We start from the raw sequence: 23,100 nt of genomic DNA on the forward strand, positions 1-23,100 counted from the left end.
AAGGACTGCAACGGGTACGTACCTACAAAAATATATTTTTCAAAGAATAACCTCACAAATATGTTTGGGAGGTGGAGTGATTAAAATGTCTGGTGATTGTTTAATTAAACTAATACATAATAAATTGAATATTATATAGTTTTGTCTTTGTAGGCGTATAATTCTCTAACCTATCATGCTCAGTTAAGTAACTGGTTCTTAGTGTTTCATTAAGTCATAATCCAATAAAAAGAATATTGAGATGTAGGTTTTATTTCTTGTCTCTTTCACATTTAATGTTGTTTCTGATCTAGCTAATAGTGAATCCTAATTTAGGATAGCACTAATGCATTATACCTAGAGGTGGCAAATTAGCACATTAATAATATGTTGATGGATCCAAATTTTTTATTTAGGGGGTTTGAAAAAAGTATAAACTTGTGAATAAGTAATATAATTTTAAGAAAGTACTATATAATATATAGGTACAAAAAGTTAGTTCCATACTATAGACCTTATAGCACATTTGAATTTTTGGGCTTTAAATTTACTCTTTTAGCACAACATGAAAGAAATGAAAAGAAGCTAAAATAAAATAAAATCTCCGCAATGAGATTAAAACCCGGGATGGGAGGCTCAATTTAAAAGGAGATCTACCACTACACCATGTCTCTTATTTTTAATTATCACTCTCCTACACATTTACAATATGCCTCTTTGAACAAATATAGTATAATAAGTGAAGTAGTACCTATAACTGCTATATTCTTGCGATATCAAATGACTGGTTCGAAAGGTAGATGCAAAAATACTGAATAAAAAAAGCTTCATGAGACAACACCGTGACTTCATAGGTACAAGAGGACACTAATAATGAATCAATTCAAAGAAAGAAAGACAGTTTTTTGATAAACTTAAAGTTGAATAACCATTTGATAAATTTTACTCTAATGCTTAGACCAAATCCCCTCATATTGATTTGAAGACGAGACATTCAATAGGTGGTGATACTTTACAATTAACAAAATCAATTCATATTTTGTAAATCATCTAATAATTTAAATTAAAGCAAAATGAATAATGACCTATTTATTGTTTTGGCTCGACAAATTAAATCACAATGATTCGTTATATTATTATCGGATTCAAAAATGTCACTTATCGGGCCAAACAACCTATACCCAATTTTCTATACAGAAGGACTAAAAACACATATTTCAGTTAATTAAAAGTTAAAATCACATTTTATCTATAATTAAGGGACCAAAAGTGCAATTATTCCAGCTGATAAAAAAAAGTATTCGTCGATGTATTTACTGTAAAATTGTACCACTCCGGCGAAGCCCTCGTCGCATGCAAATACTTATAAAGTTTTCCCGGTAGCGTTTGGCCGTAATTCGAAGAAAAGACGGGGAGAGAAGATGGATTATATATTGAGGACGCTGACGAAGAAGGAAGAAGTAGATTCTATAATAAGGGACACAATCGACAAAGTCCTCGTCCTCCGTCTCGGCCGATCCTCTGATCCTCTTTGCCTCCAGCTTGACGACATCGTACGCCTCCATTTTTTTTCTGTTTTTTTTCCTTTTTTTTTTGTGAAACAGTGATAGACTAATCTATTTTGTTCCAATTTGTTGAATTTCTATTGTAAAAATCATTACCTTTTCTGAGGAAACTTTAAATTTTAGGCGAATTTAGGATTTTAAGCTAAGCTAGTGAGATTATACATGGATTTAAGTTATATACACTGAAAGTGTAGAAAATATTTATACCAGTTGTAGGAATTTAGTAACCAATTTCATCAGGTTGCACCAGAGATTTGCCTGTACTTACATTATTAATGACCAAATTATGTAATATAGTTTACTATGTGAGTGCATAGAGCTTAAAGCTCTAGTAGATATGCCCCAGGATCAACTCAGCTAATAGTACAAGTAGTTTCATGCACATGAACTAATTCCACTACCATCTCCACCAGCAACAAGGCTAGGACAGATGGGAATAAATCACCTTATGAACTTTAGACCGTTATGGTTCTTAACCTATGTCATTAACTACTAGGGCACACCCTTGGGTTCACTGCAAGTTATAATTTTATTTGGAGGAAGGCTACAAGTTATAATTTTGTTGAAGGAATTCCTTTTTTGGGAAGAAGACTACCACTCTACAAGTCATAATTTTTCTTGGAGAAATTTTTTTTCTTCGTTTGGGAGGAATAGCGCAAGTTGTTGTCTTTGCATATAGTAATAGTTGCGCACAAATTGAGGTAGAGGGAGTATATATTTTACAAATTACAACTATGCTGTGTATAGTTCTGTGTGTAAGATGTAGGTAGCTGTGGAAAATGTTAAGTCACCCTTATTCATTAGACACTCGAATTGTGTAGAAGTGTTTTTTCACTGTTAAGTTGACATTGCATAAGTTTTATATTTTCTGGAGTGGTTCATTTACTTCATTGCTTCTTGTTGGCTGCAGCTGTATAAATCTGTGAGAGAGGTGTCCAAGTTTGCCACTGTGGCTTTAGTGGATATTGATTCAGAGGATGTTCGAGTTTATGTCAAGTACTTTGATATAACCTTAATACCATCTACCATTTTCTTCTTCAATGCTCATCATATGAAGATGGATTCTGGGTATGCCTTCTTTTTGTTCGAATTTTCGAAGTTTTCTGCTATGGCATGTTCGTTATGTTGTTGTTGTGATTCAATTTAGTTGAAGAAAGTGCCATCCATGGTCTTATCCCCGTTGGCATCTCTGTCGAGCGTTAGGACCACAACATATTGTTAGTCCTTATATTACTGTAATCAATAATCTTGACTATATCTTAGACACATTTTGTTGGGAAATTAAATTTAATTCAGAATGCTGGAAGCTCTCCACAACATTTTGGATAACAAGTTCTTTGGTCCTTCAATCAATGGAAATTGAAGTGACTTTGACTCGGTTCAAGCAACTACTTGCAAGAGCCAAATCTCTGTTTTGTTTTTCATCGGGTAGAGGGTGAAAAGGGAACTGTGAAGGCGTAAAATGTTTCTTATTAGGAAATAGGATGGAGAGGCTATTTAAAAGAAAAGAAGAGAGAAAAGGAATGTGTTAGTCTATTGGCTAAGTATTTGCAGATAACCTTCTTGTCGCCATATATTCGTACTTGCCTCCTCCCTCATTGGAGAATGGAGGGTGTGTTATATTGGAACATGTTCCAAGGGAAGTTTGCAAATAATTTGCTTCTCTATTTTTCCCTCTACCACTCGTTATGCTACCTTTAATGTTAAAATTATCTCTCAATCTAATATTTCAAAAGCAAAAAAAAAAAAGGTTTATCTCTCTGTCTGTTAATTGTATGATAATACTGAAAGACTTATCTATGTAATAAATTTGATGACGACATTGCAACAATTATAAAGCAATTACTTGTAAACTGAGTTATGCATCTGTCAAGGACAGCTTGATGTTGTAATTATATTCCTGTGATATTATTGTATCTTATGGACCTCTCTCATGATTGAAGCTCTTACTTCTCTAAGATGGATATTCTCCAGGAGTGCAGATCACACCAAGTGGGTTGGAGCATTTCAGAGAAAACAAGACTTCATTGATGTTGTAGAGGTATGGGATAAATTCACAACTTCCTTTTTAGACCTTAGTATTTTTCCTATGAACCAGAATTCCAGATGAATATTAAGTGTAAAATTATTTGCTCTTTGCTGCAAAGTGCAGCTTTTCAATAATTGTGACTTCCTTATTCAACTGTAAATAAACTTCGGGTAGCACTTTCTAAACAGGATTGTTTAAGTCTCCATGGGTTCTAGATGTGCCAAAGCCTTGGAAGGCGATTGATTAAAGAGTGAAATATGACAGTACCATAACAACCAGCAATATTGAGTGACTAGTATGGTGCAAATACTTGCATGAAGTTGATCCATTAACTCCATGAATGTATTTTGATGGAATATAAAAGCCAGAAAGACAAGTAATTTGGCAGAACAATAGTTAATATATGTGATTGTACTCTCGCGTTTGTGGCTTTAAGTTGAAGAGATGTACTTTGGCTTTTGGAGAATGGCTGAGATATCACAAGCTTCTGATTTCTAGACTCAAAATTCTGGTATATGTATGGAAGGAGATCCAAAATTAGCTTATTAAGCTAGTAGATTTATTTCTGCATGTCCCTTGGACATGAAGTTTGAACAGCGGGAAACTTTGATTGTGGAAGGGAGAAGTTAGTCCAACTGCACGAGTGAAAGGTGAACGTCAAGATTACGTGCAACCAGATGTAACTTGTCAAAGTTCATTGAGTCGTCGTAAAGGGGAATGGGTTGTTTTGTGCATCCAGCCCCCTACTTAAGATTCAATGCATAACCATACCACAAGACAGTATTTCTGCCATAAATTTCTGAAACTAAGTTTTAACAGGGATCAGTTCTTAAGATTATTATAAAGCACAACAACCAGATCTGTCAAATAGTCAAGGGTACACTGAGATGCATATTCTGCTGCAATATAAGTGAAAATAAATGTTAAAATCTTTCTCTGAAATGGCTCCAGGATTTTGGTCTAATTGTAAGAGCGCAACACGTGATATGTGGTTAGAGTTAGACTCACACATGTTCGAACACTGCCTTAAACAAAATCCTGGTATTTAGGTGGAGAACGGTATATAGGTGGGCCCTTTATCTCCTGAGTTTCGAACTGTGCACCATTGGGCCTCAGGAAATTCTCGGTTATCAAATAAAATTAGTAGTTTGAGATCCCTATACCATTAGTTAAGGACACATTATTTCTTTCAAGGAGGATGTTCCTCTAAGAAGTCCAAAAAGTTGCGCATCGAATAAAGCTCGGAAACTTTGGTTAAATATGGATGTGTTTTCTGGCTGTAAAGATAGATCGGAAGGGAGATCTCCTAGTTTGCTAAGAGTTGCCTGTGAATGTAGCAACTATTTTGCGTATGTGTATCAACTTAAACAATTAGAGAACGAGTTTAGGTTCAGATAGATTTTGTAGAGGGTTAGACTTTTGTCAGTTAGCTCATAATTTTATAGAATACCTGATTGTTCATTCAGTTTGCATCTAGATGTGCATAAGATTGTGTTCTAGTTGGCTGTTTATTCAGGAGCTAGTATGATAAAGTTCTTGGTGCATTTTCTTGAATCTGCTGAGTAGATACTTTGTTCTGATGATTAACTTTTTTACAAGTCATGAATGTGGAGTCATTTCTAACTGCTCGACCGTCACTATTTGTAAGCAGGCAATATTTAGAGGGGCCATGAAAGGCAAGCTCATAGTGACTTGTCCCCTTCCTCCAGAGAGAATACCAAAGTTTCAATTGCTGTACAAAGATGTTTAGCAGGTATGATTGTTTGTAAATTTAGGTTGACTAGTTCGTAACTTGACATATTTCTCAGCTTGAGTCTAAATTATAAAAAGTTTAACGTGTTGTCGGTATGACCAAGAAATATTTTTCACGAGATAAGCATTATTTGGTATTGGAAAATCTTTTCTACGAAAACACTTCATATCAAAAGGGAAAAACTGACTACTCCCCCTTTTTGGGCGAAAGTCATTTTTCTTTGCAAATACTTCTCTTGCACCATCTCACTTTCTCCAACAAAAACTCGAAGATCATTGTAAACTTGATACTCCTAAATTTCATCAAGACACCATCCAATTTACTGAAATTATCATCAATCTTCAATAAGTATTTTCCAGAAGACTAACCAAGCATGAAAAACATTTCCTCATTTTAAACGTACACATACTGATCCAATAATTTTTCCCCTCAGATTGTTGATTGCTGAAAGCCCTGAACTGCAAGAGAAAACTTCATATCTTGAAAGGCATTGTTTCTGGATGATTATATTGACCATTACGAATCCATATCGCGATGTTGAAAGGGTTCTGAATTTTGATACTTTTTAATTTCAAGATGAGAAAGAGAGGATCGCAGCAGACTGATTTAGGAGACAGATATCTTGTTGAATTATTTCAGGATCACGACATTTCTCTTGGATATCTTAGCTGTCAGAAGACCTGTATCGTTCAGAAAGCATCACTGTATGATGGGGTGATACAATGCAAGTGATAAATCTGAGCAGTTCAGCTAGTTGACTATCAAAACTTTCACCCTGTTGGTGAGGTTTCGACTCTCCATTTTGTAACCCCCTCCCCCGTTTCCTATTCCCTTCCCTGTTTTTTGTTTTAAAAAATATGCTTCTTTACTGTTTCTAAACTTATTACTTACATAATAATTCATAATTGTGGAGAAAGGATGGACTCGATTTAATGTGTGGTTTGTATTCCTCCGCATGCAATTATGTATTATTATTACTATATGCCAGATATTTTTTTTAAGGAAGGAGCCCCATGTGAGCTTTACATTAGTTTTTTAATAGGACAATTTATGGATAATTTCTTTTCTTTCTCTCAAAAAAGGCAAAATAATAGACATGACTAAATGCAAATCATAGATACCAAGAAACACATCATTATCATTGTCTATTTTTCTGAAATTTTCCATCATTATTTAAATTTGAACTCTAATATTTTATCATCATAATTCATTTCTTTTACCCTAGAAAGCTTGAGTTGTACAATTGAATAATCCATTATGTATATACCTATTAGCGTTCCTACATTTAGTTGGGGTGATGAATTCAATGACTTTGGAGTTTAATTTAATGGGAAAAAAACTCTAATATTTATTTTTTTTACGAAATTTAGTCACTCTTAATATATAATCAATGAATAACTCACGTATACATTATACACAAATTATATACTTCTCATGCATTATGTCTACCTCGATGACGTTATAAACTATTACAACCAGCTAGCTAAAATTATAAAAAAATTATTTATATGGTTCTTCTCAGACGAATTTATTTATCAAATTATTTTCTTTTTATGGATCATGGAAGATCATTCTTTTAAACAAAAAAAAAGTATAATTCCCCCAATTTATATTGTCTGGCTAGTGGGACAAGTAAAAAGTGGAAAGTCAAATAGGGAATAGTAATTCATTAAAGAGATGATGTTGACTTAGGTCTGATATTGGAACATATTTGCAGTTTATCTGAAAAGAAGTACTTGAATTTTTGCTAGTAAATTTTGATGGACAGAAAATTACTCCATGAGCAAATAAAAATTCATATGTAGCTATGTATAATAATTCAAATGGTGCAGGAAATCAGCTTGAACTTTGACGGCAAATATAATAAAGTCTCAGTCACTTTACTTTTTTGATATTTAACACTTCTTTTTATATTTAGCCCCTAGTTTGGGTTACTTGACGTGAGAATCTTTCGTAAATAACTTTTTTATATTTGTCAAGAAAATTATATTGACATATTTAAATTTTTACACGCATTTTATTCTTTTCAGATTTCACCAGTAAAATTATATGGAAGTTTAGACATGTTGTTGTGAATATTTTAGTGTTTAACACCTGGTGCGTGGATAATTTTAGATAATTTTTTATTCACCTTACACTCAACACTTAGCATCTGATGGGTGAACGGTTTTTGATTATTTTGGAGGCCTAACATTGGGTGAGAATGGTCTTGGTGTGATATCGTATGAGATTAGGTTTTAAGTCTAATTCACACCGTAGAAGATAGCTACAAGAGTTGCTCAAACCTTATAAGGAATTCACTAATCTCATTAACCATCCTTTTTACTTTAAAATTATTTTAACATCGTCAATCATTAGAACTCATTAATTCATGCTATGCGATTTTATAGCATGGTAAAAATTTAATTGCGGCTCATAGAAACTTTTTTGAAATTTGTCATCTATAATAAATTATAAATATTTGTACATTCATTTCATTAATTTTTTAAAAGAGTTACCCATGTGACTTATATTACTCGTGTATATCAATTATACATCTTATTCAATATTATAAGACACAAATAGATAGCAAACTATAGTATTAGCAACATATGAACTATTGATACATGTATGCTCACAGTAAATAGAAAATAATCTTAACAAAGAAATTATATGTATCATAAATAATACAACATAACTAATTTACATGGTTATATTTTATTTAATATTATTTTTATATATTTGAATTAAATAAATGGCTGAGGTGGAAGGCGTGGTAGGCCCCAAAAATAATGCGGTGGAATTTAATTTGTTAGACAAGCTCGCGAGAAAGAGAAATGGAAACTGTTTAAATTTTGCAGTGTCTGGCACGTGAGTGACCGACGCATTGACACGTGAGAAAACGACTCATGAATTAGTTAGGTACTTAGTTATTGTAAAATAAAATAAAATATTAATCACAATAGTTTTTTTTCTTCTTTTTTAACTGTATACAGAAATTATGTAAAAGTAGTTTACATTCTAAAATAATTTTGAACTTCTCTATCATTATATTTTTTTTAGAATTATTTTTATGTCATGGAAAATCGACCTCTCATCTACTATCAAAAAAAAATTATTTTATCTTATTTTAAAATATTACTTTTAAATGAGAGGCTGAACTCGCTCAACACTATTTAGTTCTATCGTTAATTAATGCGGAAGAATTGAGGCTATATATTAGATTTATTTATATTATATAGAACTTTAAAAGTAAAATACGAGGTAATTCATTTTATTTATCCTAACTTTAGTGGATAGAGTAATTTGATACACGTTATTGATAGGAGATGACATGCATCTCGTAAATTAGTCGAGATATACGTAAAGTGGTCCAAACACCACATAGATTTATTTCTTTACATAGTTAGTGAATAAATTTAGTTAATTACTAACTTAACCTCATTAATGTCGTTAATAACCGATCGACAAATTAAATTTGTCTCAAAATAGTTGAGTAATATAGAATTTGTTAGAGTCCGGAGTCTAAAAGGTACAAAATATTAATAAAAATTTCAAAACGGTATATAATTTTTTTTTCTATTTTTGAAAATCGTGCCTAGGTAGCGATTTTATTTTATTTTATTTAAAAAATTCACATTTTGCAAAATCGCTGCAGTGATAGCGATTTTGCTTTTTCCGATGGAGTAAATCGCTGTTGTTCCAACAATTTTACCGTTTTGATTAATATAAAATTTTATATACCTTTTTGAAATTTTCGTAAATATTTTATAACCTTAAAGCTCCGGACTTGAATTTGTTCGGACTAAAGAGAAATTAAGTTTGAACATTAATTAGGTGAGAGGTTTATAGAAGCTCTAAAAGTTTTAAGCAAATATTCTTAAGATTAAACCTTAAAAAGACAAATGATATTTGATTGCATGGATAAAACTTTAATTTAGATTAACTATTAATTTATTAAACATGCAAATATATATTTTTTTAATGAATAAATTAAAGTTGAGAGTTTTATTAGCCTTTTTCTTTCCAATAATGAACAATATCAAAAGTTGGACAACTAATGAATGGTACCTCTGTCTCTTACTTGCAGCCCTATATAAACGTTTCTTCTCTTCAAGCTTTCATTCCGTTCATAATATAAATTAGCCACATTCTGTTTTGCCCAAAACAGAAAGAAAAATTGGCGAATTCTAGAGATAACTTCGCCATGGCAGCTGCTCTGAGATTATCATGTTTGTGTTTTCTTCAATTGCTGATTGTGATCGTACTATTCATCAACTCTTCGGCCGATAACAGGTATTCGGGCCGTTCATTACGTTTTTAGTAGCAATTTTTTCTACAATGTGGAAGCAAATTAATTCGATTAATATGAAATTTAATTTATGCATTTGAGCAGCGATGTAGTTTAGTATAATTTCGGATTTTCTGTAAATTGTGTCATTCTTATCATCTCTGTTTCTGTGTATTTTTTCCGATCAATTCGATTTAGTAGTTGTATTACTCCTTTCATGAGATTCCTTTTGGTAATTTTGGCATTTGAGCTGCGATAAGGTTAATTCAATACCTGATTTTCTGGAATTTACGCCATTGCTACTATCAGTGATTCTGTTTTTCTATTATAGAATTTAAATACTTCAATTCCTCTTTGTTAACTTTGACATTTGAGCAGTGCTGGAGTAAATTCTCCATTCTTATCGACTGTGTTTCGGTTTTTCGATTCGAAGATGGAGCTACTTTTTACTCAGTTTTACTCATTAGATTTTGAATTTTTCATCATCAGTATTGAACAAGCAGAGCAATTTCAGAGCTTAAGTAACTCGACTATGACGAACAGGTTAACTTCATTTTGTTTTCCGCCTTTATCGCTTTTACTTCTTCGAGTACTGTACTAACTTTGCAATTGAATTAGAGAAGAATTTGACTGATCGGATCTGGAAATATCTGGTTCTGTTAACTCTGTAATTGCGATCCAGTTTACTTTTTTTTTTTTTACATGATTTAAGTTTTTCAGGTTAAGTGGAAACGATGAACTTAGGCATGAACATGCTGAAGATGATCCAGAAGCCATTGCTTCCATGGTGGATATGTAAGTTTATTCTGTCTTTAGCAATCCCATATAAAAATGTTATGCGGAAAAACTGTTTCCAGATTAGTTATCCTTTAACATTAATGTGTTTTCAGTTAGTGATGATTTACTCCATAGAGAGCCTTTATTGAGTTATTTATGATTAAAAGGCGTCCAATGTTTACCGCGTCATTACTCTTTTGTAGAAAAACAAAGTACAAACTGAGGACTAGTTTGGTACGATGCATTAAAAAATAATTCTGAGATGACTTTTTAGTATTCCTTAAAATAATTTCAAAGTCTCAACATAATTAATTCATCATAATTTATCTTACTATAATTAATTTTAAAATAATTTATCTTCAAACGAAACAATCTCTTAAAAGTCTTTTAGAGGAAAATGATATTTCAATCATAAATAGGTTGAACAGAGAGATAGATAGTACCCCACACCCGGTGACGATGCTATGTCAATAAAGGAGTTTTGTCTAAATCTCCTTTTCCCGAAAAATTATAATTTTATGCAAATAAAAGTAATATTTCTTTACTATATATATCTATACTTTTTTTAAAATTTATATTAAGGAAATTGTTAAAGATATAACACAATTCACAACCAGACAAAGAATAATTAGCATAATAAATCGAATTCAAATTTTAACCTGTTGTAAAAAGACTACATTGACCTTTTAGATTAATTATCGAATCTTTGATCCACCAAATTCAAATTCATATGCATAAGATTTATTGAAGGAAGCTAAGTTTATAATCATAGGGATGAGGAAGGAGAAATTGAAGCGAAAACCATAAAATAGTAAATCAAATTCTCAATAATAAAGTAAAATTTTATATAATCAAACCAATTAAGTAGTTACTTCTTTTATATGTCAAATGTGATTCAAAATCGACCCATAGTGAAAAGTTTATATCTACTGTTTAGGATCTATAAAATAGGAAAAAGCCCCCCATTAAAAAAAAAATCGTTTGTCTGTCTATCCAAAATTTGTGATTAGTCAGCCACGATATCTACACATCACCCACAAAATTAAAAGCAATGCAGCAGTTGTCTTTAATATCTCACCTACCGAACCGTTCCAATACAATTCCCTCTGCTTCCGTTCTTCTGCGATTCCCTTTCCAAATTCATCTCTTGCTGACAGTCAAAAGAAGTTACTCTGATTATCATTAGACTGCCTATGAGGCATATTGCACATGCAAATGCCACAGGCTATCTAGCTATGCCAGCTTTTATAAGCCCCAGTAATTAACAATTCTTAAATCATCTCACCAATCCTGTGAATTTGTCCTTAACGATTAGGATTCGTGTCAGAGGAGTTATTATGTGGTTAGTAAAATTGATTACAGATATTATTGATTACTTGAGTTCCATATCAATTCTAAAAGGATGAGATGATCTTGGACAATTTTTATTTTATAAACTTTACTTTGAAGTTGAGTCATGATAATGTTGTAGCAATATATTGGTCCAAACTACAAAGTACCTTTTTGGTTTAGTGTTAATCATCATAGATTAGAAAGGCCATATTAGAATAAGTTATAAGTTAGCATACTTGCAATCCCCTGCCTAATCCACTTGGTCTTCACATACTCCTGCTAGGAGATTTATTCATCATATATAGCCACATTATATATTATCTATCGAGTCTTTTTCATTCACGTGTATCCATGCTTCTGGTAGAGGCTGAAGGTGGTTTTACATGAAGGGGCACATTATAATGCTTGTTAGGTGCAATTATATTTGTTCATATTCATGTTACTTAGACGGAGTACTATTGACGGTGAGAATTCATATACAACTAAGTTTCTCTATAATAGTCCTTATCTACTATAATAACATTTTTATTATATACAACGGTCAAAAGAATATCTGGAATCATTTTTTTAGTTAGAATAAAAAAAATTTAATTATAGTCATATTTTTCTTAATTACAATCTATTTTAGGATTCTACGTGAATGCAGAATGCTTTGTACAGACTGAACTATCTTTTTTATTATTCATGTTATACAATCTCTTGGTAACATATGTATGCATAAGAGGAGCCACGTAGAATAATCTTTTGACGATGAATTTGGCCAATTTACATCCCCACTTATCGTAGGGCACATAACATCGTGTCTTTGTCCCCTATCCCAGCCTGGCAAATGGCCTGAGAAGTTAGTAGAGCGGTAAGAAGATACGAGATCTGGGCTCCAAATTGAGGGATGCAGCAGCTGGCTGTACTGACAAAGCCCATAACCATATATTAAATGACTTTTGCCTAATCAATAAATAGTTTCTCCTACCGACACATCATGCATTTATCTCCCCACCTTTGCATGTGCATATATTTTAGATATTCTTTTTATTATTATTACATGGAATGATAGAAATAAGTACTATTTCCGTATTGACCGTATTCTTTTTATCTACTGTTTATTTATTTATCACATTACATATATTTTTAACTTCCCCCTATAAGACATTTTTGAGTGGGTCAACTTGATCCCTCCAAAAAGTCTTATTATACTATACACATCAAATTAGTCACATGTGAGATTTTGTTTGTGTCTTTTACATAATTTGGAATAAAATTTAGTGTTCAAGGTGTGACCTAATAGTGAGGAAGTGGTAAAAAATCTTTAGATTTTAGGTAAAGAATATTAGATAGATTTTTTTCATCTCTTCTAAATTTGGTGGACAGAGTTACCTAATATCTGTTCTAAATTTGCTGTTGGGAGGTGATATGTATCTTGTAGAATCAGTCCAGAAAACATCTTACCCTAAATCAATTATTACATTGAGGCTGAGTGCCTAATTAATTTTGTTCGACAAAATTGAACTCTCATCTTTCTTGTGTTTCTGTATAGGAGCATTAGGAATAGCACAGAGAGGAGGAAATTGGGTTACTTCTCATGTAGGACGGGAAATCCTATTGATGATTGTTGGCGATGCGATCGCAATTGGCAACGTAATCGCAGACGCTTAGCTGACTGTTCAATTGGTTTTGGACGTAACGCTATTGGTGGCCGAGATGGCAGGTATATATATTCAGAGGCAAATTCAGAGCGTGGTGTATAGCTTTCTATAAATCCTAAATCTACCTCTGCGTGCAGGTTTTATGTTGTTACTGACTCGGGTGATGATGATCCAGTAAATCCCCGACCTGGAACACTCCGTCATGCTGTAATTCAAGATGAGCCATTGTGGATAGTGTTTAAACGTGATATGCACATCACACTTAAGCAAGAACTGATCATGAATAGTTTCAAAACAATAGATGCTCGTGGTGTGAACGTGCATATCGCGAATGGGGCTTGTATTACTATCCAATTTGTTACTAATATTATCATTCATGGTCTCCACATTCATGATTGTAAACCAACTGGTAATGCCTTGGTTAGAAGCTCACCATCACATTATGGTTGGAGGACTATGGCTGATGGTGATGCCATTTCCATTTTCGGTTCAAGCCATATTTGGGTTGATCACAACTCTCTTTCTAATTGTGCTGATGGTCTCGTTGATGCTATTATGGGTTCAACTGCAATTACCATTTCAAACAATTACTTCACCCATCACAATGAGGTCAATTTTCAACTAAAACAACATTTGATACTTTAGTTTAAAGACTAATTATTCATTAATCCAACTTATCTGTAGGTGATTTTATTGGGGCACAGTGATACCTATGTAAGAGATAAGGTTATGCAGGTGACTATTGCCTTCAACCATTTCGGTGAGGGCCTCATCCAGAGAATGCCAAGGTATCAATCTGAAAATCCTGAATAGTTTTTATAAAAACAGTTATCTGATTTAGTAAATTACTGATGTTTGCGGTACTGTGAAAAAACGTATCTTTTTGATCTAAATCAACTCCTAAAGTTTAGCTATGATGGAACTCTACAACACTCGCACATCACACTCACTTTAAATAGCCACCCATTCATTTTTCATCCAATGTGGAACTCTACAACACTCCCACATCACACTCAAAGCTAAACATCTAGAGAGTGGCCAATTTTATAAGAATACCCAACATCTAGAAGCAATAATGGAGATGGGCGATGGCCGCCCTGCACACCCAACATCGGTAAGCAATAATGGAGATGGACCATGCTAAGATACTATGTAAAGAAATTGGTCTTCACCTAACTTTTAACCCCCAAAACTAGAATCACATAAATGGTAATGATTGACAAGGCGTGATCATGATTGTTATACTCCATGTTTTCTTGGACTAACAATAGTACGACATAATTAATCGCAGATGTAGGCATGGCTATTTCCATGTGGTGAACAATGACTACACGCACTGGGAGATGTATGCCATTGGTGGCAGTGCTGCTCCTACAATTAACAGCCAGGGTAACAGATACCTTGCCCCAGTGAACCCTTTTGCCAAAGAGGTACAGTTCAAAACTAAGCATACTTGGACTGATTTTTTTTTTTTGTTGTAAATAAACCACTCGAGCACGGCACAACACATTACAAGTAAGGAAGGTAAAGCCTAACCTTAGAATATTATTGAAATATATGGAATTGGGTCACCAGGTGACAAAAAGAGTGGAACCATGGGAAGGATCATGGAGACAGTGGAACTGGAGATCAGTGGGAGACCTTTTGTTGAATGGAGCATACTTTACTGCATCGGGACGTGCTGCTCCAGGCAGCTATGCAAGAGCCTCAAGCTTAGCTGCGAAGTCCTCTTCCTTGGTCGGAATGATTACCTCGAATGCTGGTGCACTTTCTTGACACAAATGTTGATGTCAAGCACATCAACATATCTAGTGATCACAAACCACACCATCACATCATCTTTACCTATCCATTGAATTCAACATTCTAAGCCAATTTTCTCTGATTATCTTTCATCTCTTAGTTTGTGTCTGCCCCTAATCACCTTTTGAGCAGGGGAGGACACATAATATTAAGGATGGGTTCAATTTAACCCACCATTATCAGCTTAAAACCTTTAATATATATGTGAGAAATCCTAAAATGTTGTATAAATATTAAATTCTGAACTCATATTTCAAAGAGCGGACAATCTTGAATCTGCCTTAGCTCTTGAATATAAGGTTCTTGAAACACTACATTGATTTTGCACCTGTTTGTCCATTCCACTTGTCTTAATGTACCCCGTCCTCAACCTCCCCAACTCCCCGAGAGATATAATTCGAGTATCTCTGGAGAAGTTTCTGAGATGCTGTCTTCTTTTTCTTGTCCATATCCTACATACCATTTCACCAAAATTTTATCTCATGGTATCAGAAACAGAAAGATTGTTAAAATAAAGAAGGATAAAAGTTATGCAAGTCCAATTTTTAGGTTTCTTTCTTGTTGTAGATGTTCAGCTTCAAAATATTATTGTAATTGTTATCCTTATAAAATATGATATATTATACATATGTAATTCCTATGGATTCCGCTTCAAATTTATATGTCTCCAGTCCTTCTCCCCTCCTATTTTCTGCATGTTTACTGATTATGATGGTAATTACAATCTTTCGATTCACTGTCCTTGTTTAAGTTGCCGGATTTCATATTTAGCCGTGTTGAGGAGAGTTTAAACCTCATTCCAATCTAATAAAATGAAAGTAAAGGAAAGCCAAAAGATCATTCCGTCTAAACAAACAATCTTGTTATTGACCTGCCAAATTATTAACTCAGGCCATTTCCACCCATCAAAATTTGGTCTAACAACTCGCCCAAATTAATCCATGAGAAATTTTGTCAAAATATTTTCAAAAATCAATCTTTTATTTATTTGATGTTTTATATCTATCCATAATAAGGAAAAAATAATTTAATTTTATTAGATATTAAAAAAATTTATAAAACAACAAATAACACAGTTATAACTTGGTAATAATCGCGCGAGTTGAATTTTGACCAGCTAATCCAATCGAACCCCACCCATTTGACACCTACATACATAGCTACTAGCTAGAGCAAATAAGACAGCACGGAAGTTCTTTGAAATCTCAAAGTATATCAACTTAAACTAAATTACAACCGATGGTGGTCATTACATTGATAAGCAAGGAAATGATACCACACATTCAGATTATAACATATACATATATGTGACAGTATCCTTGCAAACAATTACGAACCCCTTAAACATGTCATTTGCATGAGTCAGGGTCATCTATAGATAATTCTATTTAACAAAATGAAGTACTAATTTGTAAAAAAAAAAGGAAAGAATGAAGAAATGATCACAGCAAACTCACTTGTTTGAGATTGATTTCTCTTTTCCTGGACTATCCAACAGCTTGTGCAAATGGAGATGACGCAACAGCAGCTATTTTACGAACAATTTTCTTTGCTGGCTGCATGCCATCTGATTTTGCTCCATTCGGCCTCACTTTTACCCCTCGTATCAACTGTTATATATATATATATATATATTTCGACAATTTAAACTCAAATGACAGAGATAATTACACGCTTCAAGTGATAACAAAACTAAACCACTATATATAAGTATGGACTTACATATTTGCCACACTTTATGTCGGCGTATATTACTATGAAATCACCTTCTTGAAGTCCATTAGCTACGACAAAATCACCTTCAAGAATCGCGAAAAAGATAACAATAAAAAATTACTTAGTACTATATATAAATAGATATCCTACGCAAAAGCTGGGTCAATTGTGTTCAAACCTGTGTTCTCGAGAAGGTACATCCTGCTTTTGTTATTTGGCCAAAATCTAAAAACAGAACACAAAAATTGTCATTAATGATGTAAAAATTTGCAGAAATGCAATGTGCGAGTTTCCAAATATTTCGGTGTGTGAAAAACTGAAACAAAGCCTTTAATTTATACAAGTAAAGAGACTGAATAGGTGCGAGAAGTCTTATTTGTGAAAGCCAGTGTCTGTTCGGAAAATACTGTTTCAAGCATTTACCCTTCAGGAAAAAATAAATCAGGTCATTTGACCAAATCCGAAGCTGAGCAGCAACGACGATGCAAGGATAACACTTTCTTTCCAACTATTTAAGAGTGAGAAGAAGTACTTCTATAGATAAGCACAATAATCTTCTTATCCAATGATGGATAAAGTACCTTTGGAAAAAGCAACTTTTTTCAAAATTTTCTTTTCCCTCAATTTCACATTCACACCTTAACTAAAAGCCGATAAAACCAAGCAAGATGACTATAAATTAACGGAAAACAATTGAATCGAGCAAAGTTAATAAAAGATAGCTTGATCATAAATGATTATTTCGAGTAAGTGTACCTATATTTCATGTTCCAAACACGACAAGTCCCAATGTCTTCCATGGCAATTGAGATTCCGTCTCTTGTTTCAAGTTGCGGGAGATGACTTTCTGCTTCTTTCTACTTATAAACAAAATTTTCAGTTATCGACTAAATCATTCATATTATAATTAACAAATGGGAATATATGTATCACAATTTATGATGACGTTAACTAGAGTACCTTTGGTAACACAATTCTTCCTAGATGGCCAACATCACTTTGCTTCAGCACTTTTTGCATGAGAAATTTGAGATTCTTCTCTGTTTTGCAAGCCTGTCGAAGAACATCCACACGAAATTTAAAGCGTCTGACACATATATATTATTGATCTTTACAATTACTATAGCGGGTGATTTAAAATTTATATACACAACATGTGAATGGGGATCCTAATAGCCCATGTGGTTGAACGGACTACCTGATCTCTAACCTTGTTAGTGAGGGTTCGACTCCCGATCTTGTATATCCCCAACTCATTTTCTTCCAAAGTTACTGTTAGTGTATACAAGTTAAACTCGAAAAATATTTTGGCCGAAACCAACCTGTCTTTTGTCTGTTGAACCGTGTTTCTGATGTTTCTGTGATTGCACGGGTGACCTCTCCATAGGAAGTGATTGCGGAGTATCAGCCAATGGTACCATGGCGATTGGCGGAGCAGCAGCAGCACAAGGCCAATATACCCAATTTCCTGGATTGTTAGCTTGAGATATTGCACAATTATTAATCTTTCTACCCATCATTACACTTTTCTCATTACTAATTTGTCTTTGATTCTGAGTCTGATGACGATAATGATGCAATGGTACTCGTCTCTGCCTAGCCATTCTGATCTTCCTGGCTTCTTTAGTAGCACAAGTGCCCAACCTTGCCAATCTCTCACCGCTCCCATCGAAAATTTGGTACTGATCATATTGAGCACTGAATAAAGGCTGATCAGGTATAGCAACATTATTCGTAATATTATTCTCAGGAAATCGATTGTATTGAGAAGCGTTCGCCATTATAAATTGCGACTGAGACCAGGACTGAGAAGTTGAACTTCCACTCATTGTTTGATTATACGGAGGCACGAATAGAGATCCATTAGAATTCAGATCACCAAAGTACCCCTGTATTGGCCCTGTCATTACAGAGGACGAATCGGTGAACGAGGCATTATAAAAGCAAGCATTTGGATTATTAAAGTTAAAAGGGGCAGAGTTTTGGATACTCTGTTCCTCTCTCATTTGTTTCTTTTGCAACCTGTGTTGTTCAACCCAATCAAGAATGAGTCTCAACAACTGTTTTTTCCCTTCTTTAGTACTTCCCAATCGTTTCGACGCGCTCTCAATTGTCGAACGTTTAAGCTTAATACTCCTCATATCTTCAGCAGAAATGTTATCTTTGTTTTGCTTTAACCAATCCAAAAACATTAGTGCAAGTTCACTATCCCCTTGAAAAATAGACACTTGCTCCTCATTTGCTTGTTCTTTTTGTTGTTGATTGAAAAAAGATATCATAGGGTCAAGAAATTCATGATCCCCGTCGATTAAATCCATCACATTTAGACATTCTTGATCACTAATTGTGTCGAAATCTTGCTCATCAGCATCAGATTTTTGAACAGCCCAACCAGAAGATGGATCAGATTGTTCAGTAGGAAGGGAATTGGAAGTTGATGATGAAGAAGACATGCATGGAAAATCTTGAAGAGAAGTAAAATCATTAGAGAAATTTCCATTTAACCAAATATCTGTATCATCCATAGGATCAAAATCAGTAGGCACCATATTAATATTCTCAAATCCATGCACATCTTCTTTGTTGCCACCATAATAAACATCATTTAACTCCCTTTTCATTCTTGATTTTGACTTGACAACTTCTTACTAGCTAGCAAGCTTCACTCTGCCTAAACCAAAAAAAAAAAAATTAGAGAGAAATGGGCAAATTTACCTGATTAAGCTAAGTTAACTTTGTTTTTACGCGTATCTCGACTAATTTCACGAGATACCTGCACTCTTCCACCAGGAAGGGTAACAAGTAACTCTCTCTACCAAGATAGCACATATAAGGAAGGAAGCTAAGTTGTTTGGACTAAAAAGTCAATTAATTTCATGAAATACCTGCGACCATCGACAAGGTAACTCTATGAAAGCAAGCGAAGTTATTTGAACTAAAAACTCGACTAATTCCACGAGATACCTGTCATATTCCACCACCATCAACGAGTAACAAATAACTCTACTCATAAAAAATACGAACACATGGAAGCAAGCTAACCTAAGTTACAAGAAGTAGGTCTTGTTGATCATTTCTCTCTTAGTTTTTGCAACATAAAATTCTCTACCTAACCAACAAAAAATACTTATAGTAATTAGTACTTTTAAGTTTTTGATGGTACCTTTTAACAAATAGTAATTAGTACAATAAAACTACTTACAAATCAAACAAAACTCAAAAAGTAATACCATTAAAGTTGATTTTGCAATAGCATATAACACTATACAAGAATCTTTAAAGCATAATAGCAAGTACTTCAAGTATGTATTCAGACAAAAACAATACCAAACTTCAACAACAACTATGGCCTGTTGTGAGAAGTTGTTTCAATATGAAGATTATATTTTTGTAAAGATATATATATTATTTTAAAAAATGAGAGAGAAAAGGAAAACCACCAAAGAGAAAACTTGGTGCGTATATTATTTTATTTCACCACCAAATTAGGCCATATGTACTCTAACCTGAATGGTTCAATCCAGCGGTGGTCATTTTGGGCGAATAGAAATTAGCGATGAATAAATTTTGTAATTAATTAGTAAAATTCAGTGTAAATTTGTATTTATCAAGGATTTATTTTATTTTATATTCTCCATTGATAAGAGAAGCAGGTCAATTCTCTTTCATAAAAAGATTTTGGAAAATTTAGTAATGTGAAAATAGATAGAAGAGTTTAATTTGTTGTTATAGGGAGTTTTGTGTGCATTCTTCTCTCGCAGACACCTGTTTCTTTCCTTCTTTCCTTCTGACCAATCTAGGTGTTTTGCCCTATTAAAAATAATTTCTTGTTCAATATTAAAATGATTATCTGAATCGTAGTATAATTATAATAATATAATGTGAATTAGTTTTTTCAAAAATAAAAATTAAATTTTGACGAATGATATATAGATGAACCATGATGACATATTTAACTTATTTTTCCTTACCAACTAATATAACGCTAGTCTTTTTTACTTAAGCTTTATCTAGTATAAAATTTATAAGTTTGAAAATATGTTTAATTATTTTTATAAACAATTCTTCTTCGATTAACTTTTTTTCTCTTGCAGACACGTGTTTCTTCACTTCTGACCAATCTTGATGTTTCGCCCTATTAAAAATATTCTTGCTCATATCAAAAAAATTATGTGAATCGTATAATTATGATAATATAATATGAATGAGTTTTTTAAAAATAAAAATTAAATTTTGACGAATGATATATAGATGAATCATGATGACATATTTAATTTATTTTTCCTTACCAACTAATACAACGCTAGTCTTTCTTACTTAAGCTTTATCTAGTATAAAAGTTATAAGTTTGAAAATATGTTTAATTATTTTTATAGACAATTCTTCTTCGATTAACTTTTTTTCTCTTGCAGACACCTGTTTCTTCACTTCTGACCAATTAGGTGTTTCGCCCTATTAAAAATAATCTTGCTCCATATCAAAAAAATTATCTGAATCGTATAATTATTTATAATATAATATGAATGAGTTTTTTTAAAAAATAAAAACTAAATTTTGACAAATGATAGATGAATTATGATGACATATTTAATTTATTTTTCCTTACCAACTAATACAAGGCTAGTCTTTTTTACTTTACGTCTGATTCTAAGTTTTATCTAGTATAAAAATTTATAAGTTTGAAAATATGTTTAATTATTTTTATAGACAATTCTTTTTCGATTAACTTTTTTTCTCTTGCAGACACTTATTTCTTCACTTCTGACCAATTTAGGTGTTTCACACTATTAAAAATAATTCCTTGCTCCATGTCAAAAAAATTATCTGAATTGTATAATTATATATAATAATTAAATATGAATGAAATTTTTTAAAAATAAAAATTAAATTTTAACGAATGATATATAAATGAACCATGATAACGTATTTAACTTATTTTTTCTTATTAACTAATACAAGATTAGTCTTTTTTTACTTTACATCTGATATCTAAATTTTATCTAGTATAAAATTTATAAATTTAAGAATATATATTAAATTATTTTTATAGACAATTCTTCTTCGATTAATTTTTTTTCTCTCTTATAATTAACTATATGTATATATGTAGCCAATTTCTAATAGTGCAAAATATGGCAATAGCCAGATAGTGAGAGCAGTAATAACAAAAAGTGATATAATTATATAATAATATCAATAATAGTAATTAATTTAATTACCAATAAATATGTTCCTTTAGAGATAATTGAGTATGTTTTGTCAATGTCCCTCAATCTCATATCTCATTGGACCCAATGTCATTGGATTAATGCAATTAAAATTTTAACATTTTCTATTAATATTCGTATTTATCATCTCAAAGAAAATTATAAAATCGATAAATCTAACAATAGCAATTGACTATAAAATTAATGGATGATAATGGCTAATAAATAAATAAGTAATAAATAACAATGATAATAAGTAGTTATTAATATTTATAACAATCATCCACACAAAATAACATGTCCATAATTAAAATTTATTCAAATTAAATAAATACTTAAAGTTTAATACAAATAAATATTTTTAAGTTTGAATTATTCAAGTTCAAAAATTCTTTGCAGTACTCGTGTGTCTTTTGTTTTTTTATCTGAACGTTTGAATTTAATTAAAAGAAGGAATTATATAAAAAATTTTATAATTAAAATCTCAACGATTCGACAATTATATTACGACGAGGTTTCTCGTCGGATTCATTGTATAGAACAAAGAAAAGAAGAGGCTGAAGAAGTGCACCGTAACAGTCTCGAATGGCGACAAAGTTTAATGAGCAGAGCAAAGAGAAATGAGCTGCTTAATTATGTTTCTTTTTTTCTCATTACAAAATAAATTACATTTTTCTCAGTCGGTCCAATCCATTTTATTTTTTACAAAGAGAATTGAGGTGCCTGTTTCATCGATGAGCATTTTCTTTAATAAATGGACCGCTGGATTCCACCATTCAGATGACTTCACGTATGCCGTATAATCCGGCAACCATTTTTTTCTTAACTATCAGCACCAAGTTTTCCTCTTCCTGGTTTTCTCTTTTAGAAAAAAAACTAACCGCTGTTAATTATCTCTTTCAACAAAAAAAAGTTTCAAAATCAAAAACCTCTGTATCAGACAAGTTTGTTACTCTTTTTTGTCTGATTAACTTACTTCTTTTACCCACACTTCACTTCCTTTGCCCTTGTTCAAATTTCTACGGT

General features: G+C 32.5%; 3 protein-coding genes across 11 annotated transcripts; 2 read left to right on the forward strand and 1 right to left on the reverse strand.

Annotated features, from left to right (window-relative positions):
• Nucleotides 1–1,287: 1,287 nt before the first annotated feature.
• On the forward strand, nucleotides 1,288–6,331 carry LOC101244595 (thioredoxin-like superfamily protein). Of its 6 annotated transcripts, none has more exons than XR_011221488.1 (5): nucleotides 1,288–1,532; nucleotides 2,455–2,612; nucleotides 3,488–3,585; nucleotides 5,225–5,326; nucleotides 5,760–6,331. XR_011221488.1 is itself a non-coding variant. In XM_010324779.4 (5 exons), exons 1-4 carry the CDS (start codon nucleotides 1,401–1,403, stop codon nucleotides 5,321–5,323), a joined length of 456 nt encoding a protein of 151 aa, XP_010323081.1. In that variant the 5' UTR covers nucleotides 1,289–1,400; the 3' UTR covers nucleotides 5,324–5,326; nucleotides 5,903–6,331.
• A 3,077-nt stretch (nucleotides 6,332–9,408) lies between these two features.
• LOC101244298 (probable pectate lyase 8) lies at nucleotides 9,409–15,765 on the forward strand. Its single transcript, NM_001318149.1, is given in 8 exon segments — nucleotides 9,409–9,601; nucleotides 10,086–10,139; nucleotides 10,317–10,391; nucleotides 13,240–13,410; nucleotides 13,486–13,957; nucleotides 14,033–14,136; nucleotides 14,640–14,778; nucleotides 14,924–15,765. Coding segments are annotated over 8 exon segments (1,305 nt in total). The 5' UTR covers nucleotides 9,409–9,512; the 3' UTR covers nucleotides 15,125–15,765.
• A 768-nt stretch (nucleotides 15,766–16,533) lies between these two features.
• ABI3 (protein) lies at nucleotides 16,534–20,277 on the reverse strand. Of its 4 annotated transcripts, NM_001399151.1 has the most exons (9): nucleotides 20,098–20,277; nucleotides 19,910–19,976; nucleotides 19,753–19,831; nucleotides 18,190–19,538; nucleotides 17,828–17,920; nucleotides 17,624–17,724; nucleotides 17,046–17,092; nucleotides 16,874–16,950; nucleotides 16,618–16,761 (listed from the first exon to the last, which is right to left on the reverse strand). In NM_001399151.1, the coding sequence occupies exons 4-9, from the start codon at nucleotides 19,486–19,488 to the stop codon at nucleotides 16,639–16,641; spliced, it is 1,740 nt and encodes a 579-aa protein (NP_001386080.1). In that variant the 5' UTR covers nucleotides 19,489–19,538; nucleotides 19,753–19,831; nucleotides 19,910–19,976; nucleotides 20,098–20,277; the 3' UTR covers nucleotides 16,618–16,638.
• Nucleotides 20,278–23,100: the final 2,823 nt, after the last annotated feature.

This window comes from Solanum lycopersicum, chromosome 6 (assembly GCF_036512215.1).
Source record: "Solanum lycopersicum chromosome 6, SLM_r2.1".
NCBI classification, from domain to species: Eukaryota; Viridiplantae; Streptophyta; class Magnoliopsida; order Solanales; family Solanaceae; genus Solanum; species Solanum lycopersicum.